Below are 27293 nucleotides of genomic sequence, written 5' to 3'. Positions count from 1 at the left end.
TTAAACCTTCAGATTAAAATTGCTTCAAATAGCATCAGATAGCCCATTGAAGTAAAATAATGTTATTAATAATGATGCATTTCAAAACTAAAATGTTAAGAATCATTGACAGCAAAAAAACTTCTGAACAAAACCAATACGCTTGCAGTGAACAAAACATGAGTGGGGACAATCGAATTTATTTAAGCACAAATTACAGAATATCTCACTAAATTCTGATAACCATACAGTAAACAATTAATTTGCAAAATAACAATCAATTATCTCAATCTTAACTGTTCCTTCTGCAAATATCAGTCCGTCTTCTCTGATTTCATTGTTCATGCATTTTCGTACCGATTGCCCTTCATTCCTGTTCGTTCCTTTTCGATCTTCTGCCAAAATACATTCTATGTGTGACCATCACCATATACTACTTATATGGATATAAGTAGATCACACTACACTCTGTTTAATATTCATCAATAAATCATCTCTTTGATAGTACAATCATTGTACTACTTAATACAATAATTTACAATAGAAAATGTTTAAATAATCATTTGCATTATAAAAATAAAGTTTAACATGCTGATATGCTTGAGCCAATTCGATTTTCTCGGTACACGAACGAAGGTCAATGACACAGTGACATAATAGACTAATCTAATCCGTTGTCCCAAGCCCCGCTAACTAGAATGAGAAGTCCAAGACGAAGTAGGGGAATATATATTCCGTAAGCAGCCTAGTACAAGCAAATCATAAGGGGAAAAACTCAAACGTATATATACAGCAATAAATTGTCCTAGGACAGCATTACAAAATAGCACACTCAAAGATACAACGGACCAATAGCATTTAAGATATTTTACAAGTGGGAAATTCGACTCGACGGTGAAAAGAGCACTTTTGGCGCGAAAGCAAAGAAATTCAAATTTTCAAAATAAAATTACAAAATTAAGCCACTTAACAAGTAAGTTCTGGGGATTTGACATCCTCAACACATGCAATCACTAACTCCACTGTACATATTTAACGATTTCAACAACAAAAAACATCATGATCATGTATAAAAATCTACGGAAACATCTTGAGCTTAACTCTTATATTATGTCTTGTTTTAGAAATTGCCCTAGTAGCAGGCGAATAAATCGATAGCATGGTAACTATGATAATGAAAAAAAATTTTTTTGTCCTTTTGAACGAATATTCACAAATAAAAACCTGATTTTTAGTTTCAAAAAAAAATGGCAGAATATACCATATAGTCAATAAATTTTAATCTGAATACTTTCTGTAAGATAATGAAGGTATATGAATGATTTTGTTTTATTTTAAATTGTAATTTTGATAGAATAATATAATATTATAATTGAAAGCGCAAGTTAATTGAAGCTAGACCACCGAGGAAAACCTGGAAGCACTGGACAGCCGTTTCGTCCTATTGTGGGACTCTTCAGCAGCGCACATTCACGACCTCGCCTCGCGAGATTCGAACCCAGGACGAAACGGCCGTCCAGTGCTTCCAGGTTTTCCCTGGTGGTCTAGCTTCAATTGACTTACTCTTTCAACTATGAAAATACTAAATCTCCACAAAACCCCTTTTGATAATAATATTATAATTGTTTGACAGACTGTATAACATCAACTATAGGAAATGTGATACAAACAAAAAATAGCACAGAGACGAAATTAATTATGAAACAAGGGAAAATGAGTAGAAAGAAAAATTTAATAGTTGAGTTCATGAGTCAATTAAAGTCAAACCACTATGGAAAATCTCGAAGCACTGGACAGCCGTTTTGTCCTAGCATAGAACTCCTCAGCAGTGCACATCCACGATTCTGTTTGGGGGCTTTCCACGCGCGAGACTGAAGGTCCTAGGTTCGAATCCAGCGAGCGGGATCGTGAATGAGCACTGCTGAGGAGTCCCATACTAGGACGAAGAGACCGTTCAGTGCTTCGAGGTTTTCTATAGTGGTTTAGCTTTAATTGACTCGTGAACTCAAATATTAAATTACTACAATCTCCAAAAAATCCCCTCCTGATAAGAAAGAAAAATATTTAAGAAAAAGCTTTTAGTCAACTTTAGAATAGAGACGTTCAGATGTTCAACGAACAAATATCAAACAGATTTTATTATACAGAAGTCCTGAATGTGGATTGGAATTGATTTGTTAAAATAAAATTCATATTTATCTAATGCCAGTAATACACATTACAACTAAACCACTTCCCTCCATATTCTAAGTTCATATACAACATGGTAGTTCTACATCTATTAAACACCAACTGATGAATGAATGATTTTATTCACATTACATACTCAACAATTTTGTAAAAGTAGGATTTAGGGACGAGCTAATCAGAATTGAAGAACATCTGGAACTCAAAACAATTGTCAACCAACACCAAGATCAGAATTTTCAATATAAATGTCAAGACAGTTCTACTTTATGGGGTGGAAACCTGGAGAAATACGAAAGCCATCATCCAGAAGATACAAGTGTTTGTTAACAGTTGTCTACGCAAAATACTTCGGATCCGTTGGCCAGACACTATCAGCAACAACCTACTGTGGTAGAGAACAAACCAGATTTCAACGGAGGAAGAAATCAGGAAGAAGTGCTGGAAGTGGGTAGGACACACATTGAGGAAAGCACCCAACTGCGTCACAAGGCAAGCCCTCACTCGGAATCCTGAAGTCCAAAGAACACATTACGCCGAGAAATGGAGACAGACATGAGAAGAATGAACAACAGTTGGGTAGAACTAAAAAGGAAGGCCCAGGACAGAGTGGGTTGGAAAATGCTGGTCGGTGGCTTATACTCCACTTGGAGTAACAGGCGTAAGTAAGTATGAATCAGCATTGAAAAAATTACTTTTGAGTTTTTCAAGAGAAATTCGAAAACGGTAGACCTTTTTTCTTATGTCACATAGAATGATCTACAGAAGTATTTTGTTTAATATTCAGAATGTTTAGAAATCTTTATGAAAAAAATGACCATTTCAAACATATGTGAAGTGTTCAATTTTTGATATGAAGATTTTACAAAACATGTGAATCAATCAGTTTTTGTTTTAATTCACTTATTTGATAGTAGATTCGAATATGAATCACTTTATTAGTGAGTCAGTCATTGAGTAGTAAATGAATTGATGAAGTAGAAATGTTAAGATAGAAAACGATTTTTACACATAACTTCCTCTTATTCATGTGATAACAACGATGATCCACATATAATTTGATCTTCATGACCTTTTTAGTAAATTTATGAATACTTTTGGCTATGAAAAGAAACTTCAGAAAGAAACCTTCAGCATGAATAAAGTGGTAAAAAGATTAATTAGTTTATGTAGACATATCTCTACAATACACGTGTTACGTATGTCTGAACACCGATTACCACGGCGCGTTATGCTGACCAGTGTAGGGGATGGTTGGAAGAAAGTTAGGGGCAGCCAAACCAAAACGTGGCATCAGTCCTTAAAGTCACTAACTTCTAGTCTGGGCCATGTTGGTAGATTCAGACTACTTGGTTGGGGTCCACGTGACTATCGTAACCAATGGTTGGAGACTCTAGGTGACATGGCACAGGTGTATACACTCTTTATCTTCCCTTAAACCTTCAGATTAAAATTGCTTCATAACTTTCTTCCTTCCTATACTATATCCTTATATACAACCTATCTTTTATATACTACCACCTCTAAATTAACTGCTTCTATGAATCCGGTATTCATCTTGTTGAGGTATGGCAACTTGGACCGATGCATAAATGTGCCTGATCCTACGTTGTAGCTGGCTGACTGACTGACCTCTACAATATTAAGGTCGGAATACTGACCATAGGGTTTGAAAAAGTGTTATACGTCCTAAAACTACTAAACTCTGCCATTCTTCATTATTTCAGTCTTAAAATAGTTTCGATTTGTACGAGCTCTCTGTTAGTTAGTTGAAAAATGACTTCGAAACCACGAGGTCATTTTTAAAAAATCCCTTAAGTTTGTCCCCATACTCTGGTTAACAATTTTTATTGCACAGTTGAATCAATTAAAAACAATTAAGAAACATTATTCTATTTATTCTCAATGTACTTTTATATCATACACTTGTTAATAGATTTATAACTCAAAATTATATATAGTTGAGATCACAAGTCAATTGAAGCTAGACCACCATAGAAAACCTGGAAGCACTGAACGGCCGTTTCATCCTACTGTGGGACCCCTCAGCAGTGCGCATCCACTATCCCGCCTCGAGAGATTCCAACCCAGGACCTATCATTCTCGCGCGCGAGCGCTTAACCTCTAGACCACTAAGCCAGCATCCAACGGTGTCAATGTCTAACTTCAACCAATCCACGAAATTGAGCAGTCATTCATCAATGTCTTCAGTGAGTTGATATCTCCCAACAGACCTTGTTGAACTCCATTGGTTACTCCTTCTCACTAGAACTCCAGGAAATACCTCATGGAGCCAGTCACTAGTAAGCATATGATCATGATCAGAAGGGGGGGGTCATGATCTCAACTATATAAAATTACTAAAATCTCCACAAAACCCCCCTTCTGATAATTCAAAATTAAACAATATGATTTGTTGATCAGTATAGAGGGGAAAAAGTACAACAATTATATTCATGAAATCTTACTCTAATTAACTGTTAGTTCAACAACTTAACAATAGATGAAAGCAAAACATACGTTTTTTTCACGTGGAATTTAATTTCATTATTTATTTATTATTCTAAAACTAACGTCATTTACAAAATTAGATTTTCAATGTAAGTCATATGATCATTTATTTCAATAGATATCTATAAACAGTCGATTTCCGCTTTTCAAGGCGATTGGTTAACTATGATCATATTTTTAATTGACTCACGCTTTCAACTATGAAAATACTAAATCTCCACAAAAACCCTTCTGATAATTAATATAATCATATGCTCACTAGTGACTGACTTCGAGAATTACATCAAGGAGTTCTAGTGAGAAGCAGTGACCAGTGGAGTTCAAACCACGTCTGTTGTGAGATAGGAACTCACTGAAGACAATTGGTGAATGGTTGCTCAACTTCGTGGATTGGTTGAAGTTAGACATTAACACCATCGGATGCCGTCTCAATGGTCTATCGGTTAAGTGCTCTGGCGCGAGACTGGTAGGTCCTGGGTACGAATCTTGCGGGGCGAGGTCGTGAATGCGCACTGCTGAGGAGTCCTATAATAGGATGAAACGGCCGTCCAGTGCTTCCAGGTTAAAACCTGGTGGTCTAACTTCTATTGACTCACGCTTTCAACTATGAAAATACTAAATCTCCACAAAACCCCTTCGGATAATTAATATGATCATATTGTTATCCCTAGAGGAATTAAATTTCATCTTGCTCAATATATTGTGATCATTTATTGAACATTGACGATGCTACACTGTTCAGTGCGAAAAATTATCGGACTATGAGTAAGTAATAAGCACTGTTTTGTTGGTTAGACTACATGTAGTACTACAGTGTACAACCTTTTTACTAACGGATTTTCGGATAGCAACCGTATTTGTTGTAGGCATGTGCTATCTTGACAAGTTTACCACAAAACGTGAGAAACATGAAAATCTATACTTTACGCCGACCTGTAGAGTTGAAATTTGGAAAATTTATCTCCTTTTAGCATTTATTTAGAAGGATAGTTCTACGAGCATCTAAAGTTTTCCAGACACTAATTTGATTACGACAAGAAACGCTACCAATTCAATAAGTCAATCCATAGGATGGAAATATCTTATGTGTCGCATTGATTTCCATCTACTTGTGGCGTAGGTGAGATGTCTGTCCGCTAACCAAAGGATCAGTACACTGACAAGCGGTCCGCTTTATATTACTCTATGGTTGTGAAACAAGGTCTCAGAAAGAAGACGACATGCATTGGCTGCAGCTTTTTCTACAATGTATGTCTTCGCAGCATTGGAAGAGTTTGGTGTAACGACTAAATGAGTCGGATACAAGGGAAAGATAGCAGATCGGTTGGCAGGATTGTAAATCCTCATTGGGTGAGGGAGTTGGGAGATAAATTACGTATGCCCAAACGACACCTACTTCGGTTGGAGATGTTAACTGATTTCGGAGTAAGTTAGAAGTGTCACAGAAGGTCAAATCAGAATATGGGAGATGTAGACTTCCGAGTTGGGGTTCACGTAATAACTGCGACCGGTGTTTCGAGACGTTGGGAGATATGGCTTAGAATCAGTCATAATGGTGTAAATACATCCACCTTTACTCTAAATTTTGAGTTCCAGTATGCCGTTACATCTTACCATACCTTCCTCCGTAAAACATGGTTTCAATGTTTTGACTTTCTCACTATCAATCCTACTACATTTTCATCCCTTTTCTTAAATCCATCTCATGCTAATGTAGTTAATACAAGCAATCCGATTAAAATTGTTGTAAGCCATAGATGTCAGTTCCAAAGTGATCATTGAGTTCCATAGATTAAGAGATGATCGTAACTCCTGAGTTTTGATAAGGTATCTCTAGCGAATTTTGTTCTCATTGAAGTGGAACTGTGACATCGAACATTGTTATTCTGTCGTTTAGTTGTAAGTTTTTGATCTTAAGAATTATGCTAGAGAGTTGATAATATGATTACATCTAGCTTACATAATACAATGCTACCCACAAGCAGCTACCCAAACTATAAATCTCTATATTTTAAAAATACAGTGAATCTTGGCCCTCATGGATATAAAAAGTCTAGATCTCAATATTATTAAGCTTACAAATAGTGCATTGCAGTTTTATCAATTTGAAGTTACTCGTGGAATGAAGTGCTAGCCCTGGATATGATTGCTAGCTACTATCTCAAATTCAATCAAAGTAATATTCGAGATAATAAAAAAAAGAATACCATTGGAAGGGAAGAAGAAGAAAATAAACATTTACATATTAAAGAAAATCGATAAGTACAGATACAAAAGTGTGATTAGGAATGGATGGTTAGATAGACATACAACATACAGAACAGACGATATACTGGAGATTGTTGTTTATGAAATTATGTAGGCAAATAGATACACATATACAAAGGGGGATAGACAGGCATTAGTGAGAAATTAGAAAGTGACCAATGAACAACAGTAAATTTGTACAAAATGATATTCGGTAAAAATTAAGACAAGTTCCATTAGTAGACAAAGGTTCAACCAAAAAAAATTCTTTTGGGAGAGTTTTTCGTTCACATTTATAAATTATGAAGTTGTAGTGCATTCAAAAATGATACCAGTAGGATAATGAGCAGAGAGAAAATCCTATTTTCCCTAAGAGTCTACAGTGTTGAGTGAAATTACATTAATAAACAGTAAATGGTTACTTACTGAAAACATAAAATGCATTAAACAGAATGTTATGAAATAATGTCAGATACCTATTGAAGAGAATAATATCCAATATCAAGTGACACTTAGGAGACATTGTCGTGAAACGAACAAAAATAGACAAACAAAGTTGGGACTCGTAAAATGACTAGCTTAGAGTGGCATCCATAAATTATCAGTTAGCTACACATGCTTACTCATACTGTGTCAGTTGTAATATTCCAAAAGATAACATTACAAACATATCGCCTTCATACGTTGTTAACATACACTTAAGACTCGAAAAACTTACGAAAATAGAGACGTCATCTCTTTGGTAATTAGGATAAAGAGCTTAATTGTGAATTGTTGTTGAGATACTTAAATACAGGCAACATACACTCGCTGAAAACCATTGTTAGACAGAATACACATAATGATTAGAAATGGAATGGACAAAAATTTCCTAAATGTAACAATGGACGGACTATTTAAATATATTTTGTAATATATATATTAATATAATTGATGCAAGTATTGGTCAGAAAAAAACACTCCCTCTTGTAAGTAGCAATCTTTCATCAGTTGAACAACTGCCGGCCTTTAAAAGATTATGATCAATGCATCAGCCTTATCAAATGGAATAAAAAAAACATGAATATATTTGAATCGTACCATCAGATACAAAAGGGAAGACGAAACATGTCCATGAATATGGTTTTAGATAGTTCAAATATCTAAAACTAAAAATGTCCATCATTGTGTTAGCCCTGAAGAAACTAAATGTAGTTCTTGGCTTATACGATACGATCGGATTAACAGATAAACTTGTTGATTACGGTTCAGTATATAACAATAAGTGATGATGATATATCACTCAGTTCATTGGGAGTTTAAATTGTGTTTAAAAAAAGATTGTGACACTTCTGATATTATTCCTTGTCATAAGAACGCTGTTTTAATATTAAGATTTTGTGGATGTACCTGCTAACGTTTGTTACAAGATAAATATTTTAGCCGAATTCCTTGCACTGAGACTTATTTTTACTGAATGGGCAAATAGTTTGAAGGTACTAACCTTCAAAAATCATAACACCATCAATATATTATTGGTGCACAAAGAATACCCCAACCGTAGAGCTATCAATAACAAGGATAATCGAAGATCTTGAATGGAATCAAATATTCAAATATAATTATAACATACAAGAAACGATCTGAATATATATATATATATATATATATATATATATATATATATTCATGGGTACATATGCAAAAAATATGTACAAATAAAAATATGAAGTAGGATTACTGAAGACTGGGGGAAGTGTAGAGAAAGGAATAGTTACTTATTTGGCAATGAAAGAGATTGTAAATTAAACATTTGTAGAAGAAAATGAGCTCACGATTTGGCATATATATATATATATATGCTTAGTGAATAATTAGTCGTCGAACAAAAAAAATACCAATGAACAAGATAGTATTTGGATGGATCAGCTGAAGTTGCAGAGTATCGTTTATCTTTGTGCAAAGTTCGTAATTAGTTTCGTTTGGTAGCCAGTGAAAAAATGGAAATTATATCCACTTGGCAAAATGCAGTATAGATCCATGATGCTTTTTTCAGAGATCTCAATTCACACTAGAAATTTAAAAAAAAAACAATTCCTCTTATTAGGGGGCACGACACTATTATATCGTTTGATGTTTTACAGTATTTATCGAGGGAAAAAGCAAATACCACAAATGTGGAAATGTGGTGTAGCTATTTAGATGATAAACCGTTTACAATATGGTGAACACATGCATTAAATACACATTGTTTAGCTAAATACATCTTTGTGGGCAGCAAGAAAATCCATCGTTAATAACTTAGTTAATAAATTCATACAAAGTGAATTAATTATTTATTTATTTATAGTTAGAGTCATGTGCTCAAGAAGAAATATCACTCAGAGAATACAAGATTTTACTCCTTTCAATGTATAATTTCAAATATGAAAAGTATGGAACCAAACCATCTATCAGATGATTTAAAATGAAATTTAGACTTAAACTTTTGCTGGGTCAAAAACTTTGGACCGAGTTGATCTACTGACATTAGTGAGAAATAGTGACTGTAGTTGCATTTTTCTGGTCAGTGCTTATTCAAAGACTACAAACTAATTGACATTTCATACTAACGACAGTACAAACAGGCTCTAGTATTAGGCGATTTTTACTTCAAAATATGCCAAGTACAGTGAAATAGGATTTTTAATTTCAAACCTGTAATCTTTTATCAATTGAAGTGTATCGTTTTGGCACGTAAAAACTTCTAATACAGAGTTTTATCTATACCGCTAAATCTTTCTTTTATATTTCATCCAAACTTTAATAAAACTATAGGTTTGACGCAATCACGTACAGTCAAACTGAAAGACAGTGAATCTATCGGTTGACGATAATCGTTACTAGATCTAATTTGATTTTATCATCAAGAAGGATGATTAAATGGTACGCTATTAGAACATACTGTTGAAATGATTCGACCGGCTTGCAGTTGTTCGCCTTCTAATCAGTCAAAGTATTGGTGTTCAAACGTCGATGTTAGGAAATTTATGATTCGAAAAGTAGGGGACTAAATGGCAAGTTCACAGAGACATGTGTCAATATTTAAATATATGAGTTTCATACAACTATTTACAAAAAGCGATTGCCTTTTGGGTTGCCTAGAAATTCAAAACCTGATAACTTGAAGTGGCACAACACTATGTCTTGTTGGAGGAATAGAACACTATCCGACATATGCTTCCTGTAGTTTTCAAATAATCACTATAATTCTTCCATCACTCTAAACATAAAGGGAACACTTACTAGAGTTATGACCTGATTTCTTACATTCACGTTGTTAGGCAAGGCCCATTTCTATCAAACAAACTAGTGAATGAGGCGTAGCAATAAGGCTATTGTAGATTGTATGTCGCAAGATGCGAGCTACATATTTTGCAAGAGTTAATACTACCGAAATGACTCAAAGTCGCAAGAAAAATATGGAACCGATTCAGTAACTGACTCCTTAAGAAACAAGTTTTCATAACAGGTAAGCAATCTAACTTCAAAATCTACTATGCGATTAGAAAATAAAATGAACATACAGTCGTAACGCGTCAAAAGATACGTAAATCATCAAAAAAAAGGAGATTGTACAAGGAAATTTACTTGATTCAGCAGCAGTGGGACGTGAGGGTGCGCCATTACTATTAATCATCTTAAGATCTTCATTATCATTCATCACAGCCGAAGAAACATCGCATCCTATACCACTTATTGTTGGGTGCATTATAGCTGAAAGGTAAGATGTTAATAGAATCCAATATGAGAAAAAATCAACTATTTATGAATAGTAGATTTTCTAATCGAGAATTATTGTCGTATGAACGGTCTACTATCATTCGGCTGAGAAGTGTTGGTTTAGTGGTTAAGGTTTTCGACTTTTAACCACTAGGTTCAAGGTTCAAGTCACGGTCACATCCACTTCAGTTTGGACTTTTGGACAATGCTACTAGCTCTCACAGTCTCTCCAAACCAAGCACACAGATCTGTTGCATCACCATCAGAAAGCCTAATTTTATTAGTCAGTGTCTTTCTCACCAATTTCATCCAAGTAATTGAGGGGTAGTAATGATACATACAGATAGATGAAGAGATACTACCGAAAAAGTATAGCATAAAGAGATTCTGTTAACATGGACCAACAAATCGGTTTATAATATTCTTTTGCGACACATGAGGTAATCAGATCAACTAAGTCAAATAAACTCACGAAGGTATAACTACCTGTGCTTCTGTTGGTCGTCTAGTTTGATAAGATGCTTTTCAACTATCAGATTTATATTGACTCGGTACGTGGATAAATACATAATCAAGATCGAAACTGTATGACAATCAAGATGTCTGTTTCCGATGTAGAAATTAAGATATTGTTCCTAATAAGCAAAAAAAGAGCTTCTGCAATGTAAAAGCCCAAAAAATCATGTCTGTGAATGTCGCCTGATCGATAGTAGTTAACGGTTTCACTAACAGACAAACCGTAGTAATATAAAACCAAGTCACTCTAAACAATACAGTGTATCTCTGGAATCATAGAATCCTTTGTTAGGTAACATTCCACAAAAACATACAGATAAACAAATACTTACACTCCGGGGTCGACTGATTTCCACTACAGCTTGTTCCGATTGAATTGTACAACATAGGAGAATTATTTGACTTGATAGTTGTAGAGATCAAAGTTGAGGGTGCAGAATGAAGGACATTCTGATTATCCATCATATCCATTGCAAAAGAGGAGGAGGTCAGTGGGGAAGTCAAAGGGGTACCGGGAACAGAGACATGTCCCATTTGCGTACCTCCACTGCCCATCACTTCATTTGGCATCATAAAGCTTGACTGTTGAGATGATACAACCGAAGAACCTAACCCATTCGGAAGAGAAGGCGGGGTGAAACGCGCAGGAGGTCTTGAAGGAAGAAGACTGGGGGAGGCACAGTGAGGGAACCCACTCAAACCATTCGTACCGTCAACTAAAGACGAAGCACTACTTGACCGAGTTGGTTGATGCATGGCATCTCCATTTCCTGATGGCATATAATGATCTAAACAAGAAACGAGTAATGAAATACTTGTCCTAGATTATTTCTAAAAGATGAGTGAGAAATCAAGCTTCCCTAAACTTAAAGAAAAATACTTCTGTTTCAACATCAAATAAAACCTATGTGAGAGATCTTGTAAGAGGTTTGTAGTAATGTTTACATGGGCAACGAAAATCAAACACTAGGACTACGGAATAACTTTAATTAGGAATAAGCTGACGCATAAAAACTGAGGAATTTTAAGTATTGTGAAGATACCATTGTCGCATCATAAACAACTAAATATATTTACGTAAATAATAGGGAAAACCTTGAATGAAGGATTAATATTTCTGCATGATTAAGTAAAATGCACTAGGTGTAAGGCATTTAATTACTCCATGGAAATCGCTGCGAAAATGTAAGATATCTCGATCTTAAGGTATATCGCACATGTAATAAATAAACTAAGGCCTACAGTTCAATAACGAAATAATTTATCTTGTATTTTTGCCGCATCATTTGATAGCTGTAACATATTTACACGCAAAAGCAAACTATAAACTATGTTCAATGACAGTTTGAAGCTATCATATTATTTGCTTAAAAAAAAACAAGTTCGGATCACACCACAACATTTCGTGGCTAATAATTCAGTCTAGATAGAAACGACTCATTTTATGGAAATAGTAACTTACCACCTCTATTAAGCATATTAGAAGCTGACATTTGGGCTTTGGTAAATACTGGCATAAATTGTTGTCCCATCATTTGAGAGTGATGATGCAAATTTCTGTTTGGCGCTGAACTCGAATAAAATGACTGACTAGGAGGCATAGGAACTGGTTGATTTTGTTGCAGGGAAGTAAGATTACCGGGAAAAACACCTTCATGTGGCATGCTCTGATTTGGTCCACCTGAAGACATTGGACCCGCACGAAACTGAAGGGAGTTTATCTGTTGCTGTGGTTGATTAGAATTTAACATATTTCCTCCTGAACTTAAACCTAGTGGGGAAGATATAATACCAGCAGGCGAATCGCCAGAGCCAGGAAAAGGGCCAGAATTTATATGAGAAGCCATAACGCCTGAATTGGCTGCAGCAGCAGCCACGGCATCATATTGAGTATTTTCTAATCGAGTTATTAAACGTTCATCCTCATCACCGAAATCCCCGCCCATAAGAGTTGGTTCACCAACTATCATCACATCCTTTCAAAGAAAAATACACACAAAACTAATCAGACAACTACACGTGCAAGTAGTGAAAAAACACTGGATTATGACACATGCAAACTGTAACAAAATTTACCCGGAGCTCGATTTGTGCTAACTTAAAAAAGACAATAGTATGCCACGGCATAAAACTTACCCCAGGTTGAGCAATATGATGGGATTGTAGCGGAATAGGTGACTGTTTGCGCTTTGATGTTCGACTTGTATTATTTGCACCTTCAGTAGTTGCTGAACTACCTTTACGCTTACGTCGTTTGCTAGGTTGGCGTGTAGCTTCTAAACAAAGGAAAATCGATATAGGGAAAGTCATCATGAAAGGCAATGATTCATACGGTGAAATAAGACTAAATAACAAACCTATTTCATAATAATGTTTGCTTTTTTAATAATACGTAACAAAAATTAAGTCAAAATGTTATACTAACACTTGTTAGGGTCTCACGACACGTTAAATGAAGTCTAGAATAACAAGCAACTCAATGATTTAGGACGTTATAATAGGTGGTTTGGAATTGAATTCAGTAGCGATAGCTAGACTAAAAAATACAGATATGGGTTTTCTTTTTTTTCATAGTTTAATTTTTTTTTCTATGCTGTTCATGACACCATTTCAAGCACTTCAGTGTGGTATTGCGTTTTTGCCTCTTCCATATCATACCATTGCAACTTAGTTATGCTACGCTTTTTGACCTGTGCAATATGCTAATTATTGTCTTTAGAATGAAAATACAAATGATCAGTGAAAAAACTGTTCAACAAACCTTGGGGCATCATTCTCTGCCATTTCTGAAATAAAGTGGTTTTAAGGCAATCACGGGGTGTAAGGCTATATGCCTTTTGACGCGACATCAGTTCTTGCATTGGTTCCAGAATTATACATAATCGAAAGAAATTGAGTGTGGTATTTGTCATTCCGTATCTGGTAATGTTCTTGGATAGTTGATCTAAAAAAGCCGGGTCCTGAACAAACAAAAGAATTAAAATTGTACTGACAAAGTAACAATACGATTATTAAATATTTTGCACGGGGTAATTATCCATGAAATATAATTATGGCTAAGACTAGCCGAAGAGTTTCGGGCAACAAAACTCAGAAACCAAGCACAAAGTTGCGAGCTATGTTTTGGACCACGAACTGAGATAACTTATTTTCCAGCCATAAATGTCAGTCTTTTTTGCCTAACTGATATTCTACATTACTCATTAGTTATATATATATATATACTTAAAATCCATCTAGTTTCTTAATTTGAGCGGTCTAGTAAACGTGTGTGAATTCATAATTACTTAAAGGGAGAAGTGTACTCACTTGGATGCCAAGCATAGAACGCATTATCATTTCACGATGAGTTCGGATGAGGAAAATCCATGATCGAATCCTCATTAAATCATCAAAAGCGAAATCGAGTGTTAATCGACCTTCCACAACAACCGTAACAGGAATAGACCTAACCATAGTCATAGTCATCGTTGCAGATTCTGAATCCAGAGTTAAAATTGGATGATGAAAATATTCATGGTTCAATCTAAGGTTGTAATAAAGCTCACCGCATCCACTTTCAAATATACTACGAAAATAACGGGGAATGAGCGTCCGCCCGATAGCTAAAAGAGAAATGTGACATAAGATAGGCTTACTGTAACTTTTTGGACCCTCTTCTGTCAAAAAGGCAAGAGTAAGTGTTGCGTCATCTTCAAAAAAGTCAGTAGCAAATGACTCCCACCACAAACTATCACAGTCCTAAAAATAGGTTAGTGTCTTGGAAAACATGTACAGACATACGTCGCTGCGCTGTTGTAATCGCTTATTCATTTCAAATATCCGTAGCTCTGGTTGACCTATCAGATGTGGTAGTCGATTCCTAAAACAAAGGAAAATTTGTCATGAAAGATAAATATACTAGTGGCAGTGAACGGTATAACTATTTTAAACTGAAAATTGGAGTGAAAGGTGGAGTGGCTTTTGTTCTAGTGAAATAATCAAGATCTTTTGTAAGAACACTGAATCCTCTTAAGATTTCTGATAAATAAATCTCGCACTTTTTACGCGATGTAAATGTTTCAGGTCGGTTGTAGTGGGACTGTGTTCAATTCAGAGCAATAGAACCAATCTGGTTATATTAGATTTGGGACATCGTATTGTGTTAACTTTCGAACGACTAAGTTCCTGAGTTAATCAGCAGTCGCTAATTGAACGACAGCCTGAGACAACATAATTGGTGATGAATAAAACGACGAAAGTTTTTACTTGGCTATGTACCGTTTTGTATCATCAGTTGATTAGCACTCCCTCAATAATTTTAGCAATCAGGACTCTTATTGAAAAGTGAAGACAAGGAGAGACGTTAAGATGGACGCAGATAAACTTGAAAACCTGTTAGAACACCAGATCAAGTCGATGGATGTATAGGAAAACCCATATGGTGAATTTAATGACACAGTCAATGGTATCGCCGAGTTTACGTATAGGCAGGTCTGAAACATGATGTTGGATACTTGGTTTCGCCATGAAAACTTATCCAGCATCAACTTTCTCAATTAGGAGAATATTTAGAAGGTTCATACTTTTATGTAAACTTTATGCTAAACTACATAACAGCGGGGATTTTATTACAACAGGACATATGCAACAGAGCTTCCGTGGAAATAACTGCATCACCTATCCTATTATTTGATCATTCACTACTTTTTAATACCCACTATTACTGTCTGAAGCTAGTAGTGAACAAAAACGATGGCTTTAGATCTCAGTGCAACAATCTGTCATATGTGAACGCTTTAGATCAATATATTACCAGTGGTCATATCCAATTGTTGGTCAGTTAAAGGTGGTGACATTCGCAGGATGTCAATATACACAGTAAGATGTCAAACTATCTTACGATGCTGCTATAGAAGTGTGACGAATCTAAAGGGTACGACTCCGGTCTCATCTAGACGTTAAGGCACTTTCGATGTGACTGATTCAATGTCTATCGGTGCAAACATCTGTTGATCCTTCGCTAAAGAAATGCCAAAGTACCTTCACCACAGAGCTCCTGTGAAGGAAAATTTAGAAAACCCTGACCCTAAAAATAAATGTGAAAAATGTTACACAGTAAATCTTAGAAACGATTACTTAGACTAATATAGGTGCAAACAGAAACTGGGAGAGACTGATAGGGATGGTGTGGTAACACTTAAATGTATCGCTGTTAAGATCACTAGTTATGTTGTTGGGAATGTGAAATCCCCAAATAAAACTCATGAAGAAAACCAATATCGATTTAAGTTGATCGTAAGGTTAACTTTCAATGCATTTTCGTTGTACTACTGTGAAATTTCAGCGGGTTTTTACTATGACTGTGTTTAATGACAATCACACGGTTTATAACTCCGAATCACTGAAACTGATATGTAACCAACTAATTTAAAATGTATTTTTAGCTCTATTAGAAACCTTACCAACAAAGCTCCCATTAAGAAACCGGACCTCTCTCCAGTTAATGGGGGAGGGAAGAATAATATTTTTGTTCACTGCGGTTGGAGCCGCGAATATATTAGCTTAAAGCACGAACGTATTAGCTGTTTATTTGGAACTGATGGTTGATTAGACGTTAATGACAGAGTTATTGAGTACATCATTTACTTGGAAGAGAAACTATCGATCATGTTTATTAAGCACTAGCACCGACTTCGACCAAATCGTAAATATAATGTCCATTGTTGAAAGCTGCCACCCCGCTGTTTAGTTACTACTAACACTAATGATTAGCTTATTGGCTGTTCTATAAATAGTGCAATTTCCCGAATGCATCTCCCGGGTAACATGAGCCTCCTAAACTCACGTGATTGATTAACGTATTACAAATCAGTGGCTTTGTGAAAGTTCGTACAACAATACCATTTACCGAACAAGCCGAAGCGTACCGGTACGGAATACTGGTATGAGAAACAACCCATCTGACCCAACAAAAACTTGAGTTTAGAGTCATACATTACCTGAGTTACGAACCCTTCAACCAGTACTAAACAAATGTCATGGGGACTTTATGTGATAACGGTAATTATTTATAAACAAGAAGATATCATGTATGCGACATAGATACTAAAAGAACCGAAATGGATTTCCAACACCCTTAAAGGATGCTTATTTCAGGTCAGTATCACGATATATGAAACACTTCGGTCATATACAATATTCATTTCCGTGATCACCAGCGACGTAAAAGATAGGCAACATTTTGATACGCGACGTAAGGAGAGATAAAAAGTTACCCCATCATTGGTAACTCATTATTGAAGATGAATAAATCGAAGCACATGACGACTGGATATCAGAACGGTTGGGTGAGGACGTTGCAGCACATTGTTGGAGAAACCGATTGCGCCAGCTATAAAAACATTATGATACGGGACAAAGGAAAACCATTCCATCTCACCGCCCAAAACCCTAATTTTTTTTGAGATTTACAAGCATCTATTTGTAAATCAGTGTGGTTGGACAATGGAATACCATTGTACAGCTTCAAAACAAATGGCAAAGTCCGAAATCGCGTGATGAACAAAGCACATGTGGACGATACTCGACTATTTTTCGCTTGGTCAGATACGATCTTTACTAACAAATCATTTATAGCGAACAAGCAGGACTGTAGGTACGATAGCAAAAGTGAACCATACCCTGGCCACAGATGAATAAAATCGAGACTGCTAGTCAACATAGGCTTTTGAAATTCAGTGCCCCAAATCCAGTGAAGTTACTGCCGAGCTGTGCATGAGAATGAGAACTTGACGGATTCAACCATGATACATAATAAATGAAAAAAGAACAAGAAAAACTGCGTAGTTATGGCGACATGTAACCAAAACGCAGAACCTGATCGAGACATCACACGGACATTAACCGTGCAAAAAATTTAGCTCGGCATTAAACTTATTGTCGTACTAGGTGACTGACCCACGACTGACTGAAATAATATTCGTCAAAACGGTTAGATATACTTTTGAAACAGTTAAAATACTGTAGACTTACAACGATAGTAGTGGATGGTGATGAAATTGGCTAGGATGACCATGTGGGACCATATTTGGGATAGGATGAGGGGAACCTGGGTTCATACCAAGAGTGGAGAAATAATGGCTTGGTATTGGGCCAGAACCTGAAGCTGGTGTAGCAGGCTCACGGTCGTGAGGACCAGACATTTGGATACCATGGCCCGAATGGAGCATTCCTAGATAATTATTTCTTAACCAAAAGTTACATACCAGGTGGGAGGGTGTTCGGCAAATTTAGAGAACTTGATATCACCGGGCCTGAGTGAACTGGTTGCATATGGAGAGGTTGAGACCCACCACTCGCAACCGCAGAAGGCATCCTGTTCATTGGAGTTTTGGAAGGAAAGCCAACTGCATGTGGAAAATTCAAAAACTTCTCCGGATAATCCGAGATATTGGGATCCAGCGTTGGTAAACGGACAACCGAATAGACAGACTTCAACGAGCCAACCAAAATGGAGTCGTCCTAAATAAGAAAAACAGACAGGTTAAACAAAAATAGTCATCTTACTACAGAGCAATTAGGCAAAGAAAATATAGCGTTCAGCTTGTGGATTTGTAAGTTCTGGTGTGTATGAGTAATAATGTTGAGCAACTGAAAGCGTGTTTTTGAAAAAGATTGTGATTTTCTAATTTGTGAATTAACTTGCTTTTGTGTGTTATGGTATCAAGAGATTACTTGGTTAGCTTTAGCTTGAATCATTTCAGCTAAAGTCTTTAACTTTTCGCGAATCATTTTGTGATGCTCTTCTCCATTTTTCATCGATCCTGGCACCTATGGGGATCTTGCGTATTTCGGCCAGTTTTTTCAATCTAGTAGATTTTATACTGTTCTATTGTCTGAAGTTTCTACAGTTCTCTTTGCAGTGGTCGGTTATTCTCATAACTTTGGACAGCTTAAGTGTTTCTTCCTTGTTGGGTAAAGAACGCAGTATGATTGGTGTAACAGGTTATCTCATAATATATGCACACATTTGAAATCCAGAGACTGACTTCCATCACCTCTGAACTGCTGTTGTTGCAGCAAGACATTACTCATCCAGGAGGCGATGAGCCCTCTGACGTTAGTCAGTAAGAAGGTTGATAATAGCTGTACTGGTGGTTCCAGCACTGGCAAAGAAAAATCTGCCATCTCTGTAAGTCCAGATTAACGAGAAGATAAACAGTCGACCGATAAACCTGAATAAGTCGAATCTTTTTTGCTTTTCATGAGTCTAAAGTCGTATCTGAAGACCCAAATAATCGTTCTAAGTAGATTTGACGTGAGTGCCTTGGGTGAAGGGAAATAGACAGCAGTTTAGGAACGAGGAAGCGAAAAGAAAAGAATCCACTTCCGCTAACAGTGCGTGGTTGGCTGAATAATCTTTAGTATATATTCTCACTCTGAGTCACAGAACATCCATTCAAATTTCCTTATTAAGAATTGTAGTGACTATCTATAACCAATTTCGATTATGGTTAATTTTGATCAGGCCCTTTTACTAACTTACTTAACAGACAATGTTATTTGAGCAGTAAGAATTCGCATATTTCTTTGTACTGTTATGGTGACTAGATCACATGACAGATTCTAGCAAAAATGTTGATGGCTTATCTATCACTCGATGATTAATCATCCTCCTCATGTATATATGTACTCAAACTCCATTAATGGCTTTCGCTTTGCCTCGCTGCGCCTTTATACAATTTGACCACAAATTTGCCTATGTATTCGCTCATGTATACTTATTGGCCTCTCTGCTTCAAATTCTCTTGATGTGCCTATGACTTTTTGATCTGAGCTATCCACTAATAAACTGTAGTCGCCCTTTCTCATTGTCTTCTGATTTCAAACACCGTTGAGATTTGTGTTATAACGGTTATCAAGGTGATCGAATAACGAAGCAAAGCCACTACGGACTATAATTAACCCTTGGGTAGAGAAAAGGGTTAATTTCATCGAACATTCGTGTGAATAACTTAGTAGAATAAATAGACGTTGATTCAGCAACTAGAAATGCATATGACTTAGAGAAGGCCGAGACATTTATTGGTAACATTTTGCCTGGACAATCTACGGGAGTTCTGACTCTAAAATTGATATAGATGGGCAAGGGGACTAAGGGAGATATTGATCCCTGGACGCGTAAGCACTTTAAGGTGATACTAAGATCGGACGAACAAAAAAGATATTGTTAATGAGTGATTGACATTCGTGTTAAACTTAATGTCTCTGATGGATAGAATAAAAAGGAATGAAGTCCTGGCTGAACCAGAAATCTGTCAGCAGAATGGTGAAGAAAACCCTCTTCTCGGGGTCTCCAAGTATCCAGGTCTTGGAAGAGAATACAAACAAAACCTGCATGGGTAGGTCATCCTCTTTAGAAGTCCTGTGTATCAAGTTTCTTAGTATGGGAAATGGACTTCATGAACTAATAATATGGGTCAACGAATTGAAGCCACTCATCATATCTGTAGCTGAAACTTGGTTAGTCCATGACTTCGATGTCACTAAAGAGTTGTCCTTATCATATTCATCCTAGGATCATGGAAATCCTGTTGTATATGATTGCAGAAACTCTGGCAGTACTGATGGATATATATCTGATAGTTTGAAGTATTTTAGTTTTTGTACAAACTAGCAATTCCAGAAATAACTCAACTTGACCGAGAAGTAGATGAGCACGAACGAACGTGATGTATTTGAAATTAGATATCAGGGAGTTATCGAGTACAAAGAACTCATTAGTTCATACAAACACGATATCCGCCACAGCTCAAATCGCATTATAAGTTTCTGTGATTGAGTATACGACTTCTAAAGTTCATTCTGTGTCTGTTCGACAGTATATTGGATGTAGACTCTGTATTATCTTGAATGTGCTCATAAGTGAAAGAATTAACCAAAATTGGAATGGACCAACCTAGGTCCTGGAATTTTACACAACCACCATGTCGGTTGTGTAGTGAAACTACTGGAATCAAAAATTTGGATCATTAGACTTTCTGACACTATCCTCGCCCACGGAATAATTTAAGGATCTTATGTTTCTACTGCTTGGCCAATTCGACTTTCCTAATACGCATTATGTTCTTATATCTCACTCTTCGATTATCATGTGTAAGTATTAGGGGATACACACTGACATATAATTCGAGGCATTCCATCATGTGAATTTGACTTCTGCAAAAAACATGACACATATTCCTTTTGCTTTTCATATTGGAATGCTCAGATAAATATGCATTGATATGTGTAATTAGCAAATGTGATTCATCTAAGCTTGATTCACCTGAAAAACAGTCAAATGTAAAATATGCAACAGGATAATCTTTGACCTTACTTGGATTTGCTACCGGTGCAGACTTCATATCTGAACTAGCTGGTTCCATGACTGCTCCGGAAGAACTTGTTATTCTTTCTGATTCGTCATACAACTGATCAGGGATTTTACTCGACATATACTGGTTGTAAAAATATCCAACATCTGACACAATAACATCAGAAACGTTTGACAGACACGTGTCAGTTGTTTCTATGTAACTGACTACGCCACTTCAGGATTTTATATTGATTAAATTGTCTTACAAATAGATTATGGAGATTCGCTATATACATGGTCGCCTGTTCTGATTATAGCCTTCTAAGACTGTGTGCTATAGAATATGAGCGTATTCTAGATAATGATGTTCGGAAGAAGCGAATCTTCCATCCCTCGTAGGAATCCCAAATTTGATTATTATGTTATGTGTTGTCGAAACAAACTTTACACTTTCTCTTCGTTGGTCACGTTTGCAATACTATTCGACAGTTTTATTGACCAAAAAGATAAACTATAATACAAAGTTCAATACAGCTCTTCGAACCGCAAAGAATACATATATATGTGACTAAACTGAAAACATTAAGACCTACAAGGAATATAATAATCCAGAAGGTCTGACAGTTAAAAATGAAGCGATAATTGTTAAATTTATTCTAAATTTATTTACTAACCATTTAGTCTCGAGGTCCAATGTACATTTACCTACATTACAATAAATTAATAATCAACCCACGCCATAAGACTGAATCCTTAGGTAATAATTATAAGGTTATTATTTATTAAACACGACCTAAATGCATCGGTAAGGTCTATAATCATTTTTGAGGAACAGAAGATCATATAAGGAAAATAAGTGTAAATTTGATGTAGAGTGATAGCCTACCCTAGTAAACGGCATAAAACAATCAACTCTAAAAAATTAACATGATCACCACCTACCCGCCGTTTCTGTTGTTCTAATTCAAACAGATCAGCTGGTCCAAGTTCTGGGAGGCATTCCTGCGTGTGAATCAAGCACATGAATCTCAAGAAATATGTAGCGAAGTGAAGAAGGGCCATTAAATAAGCACGAGACTGGCCAGAAATTACAGTGCAGTTAAATATACTTCCGAATGATACTGAATCCGTTCCCATGGTTCTGAAACCTGTTTGTGTGAGCAACTGATCCAATAACCTGACGGGCACATTCTGGTTATTCGATATTGACGAATTCCCACAACTGACCCCCTAAGATAATGAATTTTAGAGAACAAAACCAAGTAATTATTCTAGGATGAAATGATTCATAGAGATTTCGTTAATTCGATGCATTGACGTATTGAAGATTCCGAATTCGATATTGGTTGACAGTTGTTTTGAGTTCCATATGTTCTTCAACTGTAGGAATGCTGTCCTTGCTTTGCCAATCCTCGCCTTTACGTCTGCAGCAGGTCCTCCAAGTTCATCGATGATGCTACCCAGATACGTGAGAATTTCCACCTCTTCCAGAGTTTCTCCATCAAGTGTGATTGTGCTGGTGTTTTCCGTGTTGTATTTGAGGATCTTGCTTTTCTCCTTGTATGTGTTGAGGCCTACTGATGCAGAGACTGCTGCTACACTAGTTGTCTTCATCCTCATTTGTTGATTTGTATGGGATAGAAGGGCCAGGTCATCTGCGAAGTCCAAATCTCCTAATTGATTCCGAGCTGTCTATTGTATTCCGTGCTTTCTCTCAGATGTCGAGGTCTTCATAATGCAGTCTACCACCAGAAGAAAGAAAAGGGAAGAACGTAAGTAGTCTTGTCTGAATCCTGTCTTCGCTTGGAATGTATCTGTCAGCTATCCTTCATGCATGAATTTGCACTTTAGTTCATTGTATGAATTCCGTACGATACTGATGATCTCAGATACACCATAGTGTTGAAGAAGTTTTCATAATGTTCTCCTATCTACACTATTAAATGCTTTCTCATAGTCAAGGAAGTTGATGTATAGTGGAGAGTTCCATTCGATTGATTGTTCAACGATGATCCTCAGTGTCTTGATTTGGTCTGTGCACGACCGATTCTTACGGAATCCGGCCTGTTGATCTCGAAGTTAGGCGTTTACTGAGTTTTTCATCCGGTCCAGCAACACTATTGAAAACTTTTCCCGGTACTGGAAGTAGTGTGGTTTCTCTGTAGTTCTCACATTTGCTTAGATCTCCTTTCTTTGGTATCTTGATGAGGTGTCCTTTCCAGTCCGCCAGTACTTATCCTCTCCCCCAAATCTCCCTGAATAGAACGTGGAACATCTTTGCATTTACTTCTCTATCTGACTTCAATGCTTCAGCTGGCGTATTTTCAGGTATTACTACTTTCCCATTCTTGATTTGTCTGGTGGCCATCCTGATTTATTCGATCGTTGGTGGAGTGACATATATAGGAAGGTCTGTAGGTGCTGCTACAATGTCTGGTGGGTTCAGTAGATCTGGTCTATTCAAGAAACCCACCCATGTGTTCCTCTATCCTTAAATTTCAGTGATTGGCCTGCCTTCTTTGTCCTTGACCGGTCTCTCTGGTTTACTATATTTCCCTGTCAGTTTCTTCATCGTGTCATATAGTTGTTTCATATTTCCTTCTCTTGCAGCTTTTTCCGCTGTCGTTGCTAACTCTTTCACGTAATTCTGCTTGTCGACTCGAATACCCCTCTTCACTTGCTTGTTTGCTTCAGTGTATTCAGCTTGTGTCTTGACTTTCTCTGTTCTTTTTTGGATATTGTTAATTGCTGTCTTCTTGTTCTTCCTTTCTTGAATCTTGTTCAGGGTTTCGATAGAGATCCATTCCTTATGATGATGCCTCCTGCGACCCTGAACCGCATGTCATGTTGAATTTAGTGCTTTTTTGATCACTTCACAGTTGTCCTCGATAGTGATTTCTTCCTCTTCCTTGACTAGATCTTATAAGGTTTTGAACCTGTTGTTGATAGTTATCTTGAATTGGTTGAGTCTGTCACTATGTCGAAGGAGGGCTCTATCGAACATTTGTAATGCTGTTTCCCTAGCTGTTCAGCTTTTATTTAGCTTTAGTTTCAATCTTGGCAGCCACTATCAAGTAGGGATCTTAAGCTATGTCATTTCTTCTTCTCTCTCTCACACGATTTCCATTGCCGTGATTTTTCTAGTGATGCAAATATGGTCTATCTGGTTCTCTGTGGCGTGGTCTGGTGAGATCCGTGTGACTTTGCTAATGCGTTTGGGCGAGAATATTGTGCATGAATAATCATTTTGTTGAAGGCATATAAATTCTCAAATTTTTCATCCTTCTCGTTGCTTTCTTCCAGTTGGTTTCGTCCAATCATATCTTCATACTCGATGTTGTCCGTTTCGACCTTGGTGTTTAGGTCTCCCATCAGGACGGTTGGGTCTTTTCCTGGCCCCCTTCTATGGTCAATATCATCATCGGTGAGTGCATAACAATGGATAATATTCGTCGTGATTCCCTTCTTCGTTTTGAAGGATGCTTTGATTACCCTGGGCCCGTGAGGTTTTCATCATATAAGTGTTTTACGTGCTCTTTTGGACAGCATCAGAGCAACTTCTTGTGTGCAAGGAGCATTTTCTTCTTGATTAGAGTACAGCAACATTTCTCTCGGATCTTGCCTCTTCTGTTCATCTTTGGTCCAATGGGTTGCAGTGATTCCGGGAACCACGAAGGTTTATCTCCTCATTTCCGTCATTGTTGTCCGAACGTTTCATGTACCTATAAAAGTTGTTGTTCTGGTTGCTCGAAGGGACACCAGCCTCATGACTTCCGAAGAATCTCGGTTTCCATCATGAGGCGTCATAATTCTTCCTAAAGAAGATCCCTCAACTGGGAGGGCAGAGTTTAAATGGTTTATTTTGTTTATTCTGGTAAGCGCTTTATTTTCGCAAGGTTGTTCTTTACGGGATGGGGTTGTTAACCCCATGCCCAGCCCTCCTTCTTTACTCGGGCTTGAAACTGGAAGTAACTCTAGAAGAGCTAAAGGCGGAGTGAACAAGATCCATACCCCTCTGTAACACATATTGCCGCCCAACTAACTAAAAGCAGATCACGAACAACTAGAAGTTCGCCGATTCTGCCAATCAAGCTTCAAGCTGAATCTAATGCGGTATATCCGTATATTGAACAATGATTATGACATTAAAGTATTTATTATTTATTCCATCTAAGAATGGTCTTTTGAGGAGACATTTGAGAGTGTAAGATCATCTACGTTGATGATCTATGTCAAAATGATTGGGGGCCTACTAGAGTTAAACGAGAATGGTGACGAACCAACTAACGCTGAAGTCACACCTCGCGACCAGCCCTTACGTGGATTGAACCATCGACGCATCAAAGGATTATGAACGCTATGGAGACTGTACAACACAAAGGACGTTATTACAAGAATAAATTAGTTAAGGTACAACCACGAAAGTACAGAAGTGAAAGAACAACCACTGCCGCGTGGGCCAGTCCATGGCATATGATTGATTGATGCGCGTTGACTATCCTTGACCTTGACAGGGATCGATGATCTGTTCGATATTCAGTGACATTTCACCGACCCTACAAGAGATTTAAAACGAGAGATTAAATGATCTACATTTAGAGTCTTGTAATTTTGCATGGGAACCCTATCATTTGGGAGTTTGTCAGAAACCTTAGTACCAGCACCGGTTTATAAACTCGAAATGTGCTTGGATTTTTTAGTATTACAAATATCAGGGTTGGAACTGGGAATCGACTTCCTATCCTTACCTCTGACGACTGAAGAATCCTGGCGAGACTATAATTTATGGATGAACTAATCAGACTTATGACAACAGGTCTTGGATTTCATTCATCTATTTGGTTGAAGAGCGTCTCTGCATTTTCTCTGATGTCCTTTCCTGATGAAAACCCTACATCTAATTTTCTATCCCTAGCCATCAACTGTAAATCACAATCCCCATCATTCACACGGGTTTAAAACCCTCATTTAGCCCTAGTAAGTAGGTGGACGTTCTCAAGCACACTTCAGTGTCGTTCAAGGGTCGTCCATAGATTACAGTCTCACCAGAAAACTCGCTAAGAAGTCGATCGGCTTAAGCAAGCTATATTGGATATTGGATATTGAATAACTTATGATGACCTTGGAGTGTCATTATTGCCGTTACCTTCGTTAAGGCTTTAAGGACGCACGGGTTGATGTCGTTTGCCCTCCTGAAAAAGGCCTTCGGTATCGGGAAAGCAATCGACGACCGAGAGTTTGACGAGTTTCTTAAGGCAGTTGACGTCAATGATGTGCATGTCGGGTTTGTAGTTCAGTTTGCTCTGACTAACATTTAAGGCAATTGAGTAAATTATTAAGAAAAAAAGCAGTCCGGTTGTTTGTCCTAAAAAATGAAGACTCAGGTGTTATATTTGATTCTTCAGTACAAAAGGTATACCCATACTCATGATTTTACTCTCAGGATCCTGTTAAATCCACTCCAACCATTAATATTGGTCGTCAGCAGTTGAATCTTAGTGATATGGCGTTTGGGTCTTATTCTTTGAATAACAGAAAGCTGATCTTGAATTCAATGAAAATTCATGATATGAGGTGAGTTCATCTCTTAGCTGATGACAAATTGTAGTTCTATTGGGCAGGTTCTGTTTACTCGAGTTTTTCATGAATTTGATGAGTGGTAAGTACGAAAAAATTCTGAAGCAACTACTTTTCAGGCGAAGGCTGTATTCAAAAAGTGAACACAACCATGGGATCAAGCAAGAGACTTCCGTTGGAAATTCCGAATTGGTAT

The 27293-nt window shown here is 37.0% G+C and overlaps 2 protein-coding genes across 2 annotated transcripts in view; one reads left to right on the top strand and one right to left on the bottom strand.

Moving 5' to 3' along the window:
• Positions 1 to 18981, bottom strand: part of Smp_149020 (lim domain binding protein, putative) — a gene marked incomplete at both ends in the record, with an annotated part of 47770 nt that extends 28789 nt beyond the window's left edge. The window contains 11 exons of the mRNA XM_018791127.1: positions 10534 to 10659; positions 11514 to 11969; positions 12644 to 13157; positions 13318 to 13457; positions 13943 to 14141; positions 14491 to 14786; positions 14820 to 14922; positions 14965 to 15043; positions 18196 to 18394; positions 18429 to 18684; positions 18898 to 18981. Coding sequence (XP_018645645.1) covers positions 10534 to 10659; positions 11514 to 11969; positions 12644 to 13157; positions 13318 to 13457; positions 13943 to 14141; positions 14491 to 14786; positions 14820 to 14922; positions 14965 to 15043; positions 18196 to 18394; positions 18429 to 18684; positions 18898 to 18981 — 2452 coding nt within the window. The remainder of the gene's footprint in view (positions 1 to 10533; positions 10660 to 11513; positions 11970 to 12643; positions 13158 to 13317; positions 13458 to 13942; positions 14142 to 14490; positions 14787 to 14819; positions 14923 to 14964; positions 15044 to 18195; positions 18395 to 18428; positions 18685 to 18897) is intronic.
• Positions 18982 to 26697: 7716 nt separating this feature from the next.
• Positions 26698 to 27293, top strand: part of Smp_149030 (hypothetical protein) — a gene marked incomplete at its 5' end in the record, with an annotated part of 36446 nt that continues 35850 nt past the window's right edge. Inside the window, 5 exons of the mRNA XM_018791126.1 lie at positions 26698 to 26804; positions 26840 to 26933; positions 26964 to 27094; positions 27129 to 27179; positions 27217 to 27289. Of these exons, the coding sequence (XP_018645644.1) occupies positions 26698 to 26804; positions 26840 to 26933; positions 26964 to 27094; positions 27129 to 27179; positions 27217 to 27289 (456 nt within the window). The remainder of the gene's footprint in view (positions 26805 to 26839; positions 26934 to 26963; positions 27095 to 27128; positions 27180 to 27216; positions 27290 to 27293) is intronic.

The sequence above is a fragment of the Schistosoma mansoni genome (assembly GCF_000237925.1).
Source record: "Schistosoma mansoni, WGS project CABG00000000 data, chromosome 4 unplaced supercontig 0032, strain Puerto Rico, whole genome shotgun sequence".
Taxonomy (NCBI): domain Eukaryota; kingdom Metazoa; phylum Platyhelminthes; class Trematoda; order Strigeidida; family Schistosomatidae; genus Schistosoma; species Schistosoma mansoni.
Note: the sequence above shows the minus strand (reverse complement) of the source record. Positions and strands in the feature narration are given on the sequence as shown.